Source organism: Bufo bufo, chromosome 1, assembly GCF_905171765.1.
Source record: "Bufo bufo chromosome 1, aBufBuf1.1, whole genome shotgun sequence".
Taxonomy (NCBI): Eukaryota; Metazoa; Chordata; class Amphibia; order Anura; family Bufonidae; genus Bufo; species Bufo bufo.
Genome location: NC_053389.1, coordinates 625637599 through 625640213, shown reverse-complemented (window position 1 = coordinate 625640213; position 2615 = coordinate 625637599). Strand labels below are relative to the sequence as shown.

At 37.5% G+C, this 2615-nt stretch overlaps 1 protein-coding gene across 1 annotated transcript; it reads right to left on the bottom strand.

Annotated features, from left to right (window-relative positions):
- Positions 1-1221: 1221 nt before the first annotated feature.
- LOC120986250 (olfactory receptor 1019-like) lies at positions 1222-2160 on the bottom strand. Its single transcript, XM_040414733.1, has one exon. It carries the CDS (start codon positions 2149-2151, stop codon positions 1222-1224), a length of 930 nt encoding a protein of 309 aa, XP_040270667.1. The 5' UTR covers positions 2152-2160.
- Between the last annotated feature and the right edge of the window lie 455 nt (positions 2161-2615).

The following is a 2615-nucleotide window of genomic DNA, read 5'->3' as shown; positions in this document are numbered from 1 at the left end:
CACAAACTCTGTTCTGGGCAGGCAGACTGAAACAGTGGCCTAAACTGGCCCAGTATGATCTCTTTGTTCTGTGTTGCCTAGCCTCGAGTGTCACCTTACAAAGAATTATCAGCGTGACAGAGGCCATTGTGATAACCAAACAGAAAAAGTTGTCCTCCACCAGTGTACTAAATGTCAAAATAAACAAGGCATGGATCTGAGAATATTTTCACACTCCTCTGGCTTAATGTAATTAATAGATCTATCATTGCTGACAGTGCCCTATCATGCCACTGCTGCTGTCTGTCTGCCTACCATCTGGTTATTTACTATATGGCTGCTGCTGCTGCCAACATCATTTTACCGCTTCTATCTGCTTGCCTACCATCATGTTCTGTACCATGCAACTACTGCTGCCACTGCTGCTGCCATCATGCCACTGCCGCTGTCTACTTGGCTACCATTATGTTCTGTACTGTATGGCCGCTGTTGCCCCCACTGCTGACATTTTGCCACTGCTGCTGCCTGCCTGCTTACCATCATATTTCGTAATGTATGGCCGCTGTTTCTGCTGCCACCACTGTTGCAGCTGCTACTCCCTGCTGCTAGTCCCCTACTGCCACTTTCATTACCCGTACTGCCACAATCTATTCTGCTACACAGTCGCCACTACCACTACTACTACCTCTAAACATCCGCACACACATCTACTGCCTTGTCTGTTCCATGATGTGCTACTACTGCTACTATTGCACCACATGCCAATATAACACTACCCTTTCAACATTCACGCTGTACTGCTGCTGAACCCAATTCAAAGGGAGAATTTTTCCAGACTTGTAAAGATCAAGCCACTCTTTCTTCAGACATTAACATATGTGTGTGCATGTGTATATGTAAATATGGGCAAGGATCTGTCCCATTAAGGCATAATTTTTGGAGACTTGATCCCAAAAGCCACAGTTTTTTCCCACAACATCTGCCCTCAAAAAGAGACAATTTTTGGAAGCTTTCTAATATGAAAAAGCATAACATCGACAAAGTGTGTTTTTAAACATGCTATTTGTTAACATGCATTTACCTATAACTATATAAGTCAGTCAGACTAGAGGGCGTTACATACCAATTTTCAGGGCAATTGGAGCATCTTCGATTTGCAACTAATCAATTCATGTCTGAACAGAACTTATTGAAAAATGTTCTGGACAGGAAGCAAATTTCAAAAGTTCACTTATCTCTGCTTCAATTTGTTCTAACATTAAATGTTACCAGAGCTTTTTTTACATCTTGATTTCTTAAGCTATAGATCATGGGATTTAACATCGGTATTATCACTGTATAGAACACCGACACCATCGAGTCCTTAACCCCTACATAAGCAGAATTTGGTCGTAAGTACATAAAGAAAACTGGGCAGTAGAATAAGGCTACACATGTAAAGTGAGAGACACAAGTGGATAAAGACTTAATCCTACTTTTTGAAGACCCTATCTTAAACAAGGCAACAATAATGTATGTGTATGATATTACTATACAGAAGAAAGAACCTACTTCAATAGAACCAGCAACAATATATTCAAGCATCTCATTAAGATATGTATCTTTACAAGACAGTTTCAATATGGGGTTAAAATCACAGAAAAAATGGTTGATCTGATTAGACCGACAGAACGGTAGACTAAATGCAGCACTTGTGTGAATTAATGAGTTAAGACATCCTGCAATGTATACTGAGCAAATAATTTGAATGCATGTCAATTTGTTAACAAGGACTGCATAGTACAATGGTTTACATATAGCTACATATCGATCATAGGCCATCACTGCAAGTATCATCCCTTCTGTGCTCACCAGGTCAATGAAGAAGAACATTTGAATTGCACAACCAGTAATGGAGATTGTCTTCTTAACAGAGAAGAAGTTGGCCATAATGTTAGGTGTTATAGTTGATGAATAAAGCACATCTACAAAGGATAAGTTCATAAGGAAGAAGTACATTGGTGTTTGTAAGCCTGGAGTTACTGTAATTAATACAATGATCATAAGATTACCCAGGACGGTTACCATGTAGACTAACAAGAAGACGAGGAAGAGAGGAAGCTGAAGGTTTGGGTTGGAGGAGAGACCAGTAAGAACAAATTCTGTTACAAATGTTTCATTCTTAATTCTCATTTTAGTGTCTCTTATTGGTATAAAAAAATGGCATTATATTTGCATTTATCTTGTGAATTAATATAAAAAATGTTTTAAGAAACAATAGCTTGACAAATGCAATTCAATGCTTGGTCTATAGAATTCCTAATACATCACTGTGCTTTTAATTCTAAAGTAGATACATTTTCGTCCTTTTAAATTTAAATTCACAAACACAAACATTGTCCATAAGGATTTATTTTAATGATAATTGCTAAGTGTCTCATTAATTCTTGGGCTAACACTCAAAAAAACAGCAGTATGGGATTAATTATATTGAATTGTACAAAAGAATCTACAAAAATTCTCATTTATCTACATTCTATAGGAGGCAAATGGGCTGTATTTTATGTAAACTGATTCTCCAATTTTTTTACCCAGTCAGGAATAAAGTTTATATTATAATTTTATTCCAATGTTGGAACAAATTTACCTGAACAGTT

Bases quoted from the DNA above. Each gene is read 5' to 3' on its own strand.
- LOC120986250 (XM_040414733.1), bottom strand. From the start codon at position 2,151: ATGAGAATTAAGAATGAAACATTTGTAACAGAATTTGTTCTTACTGGT.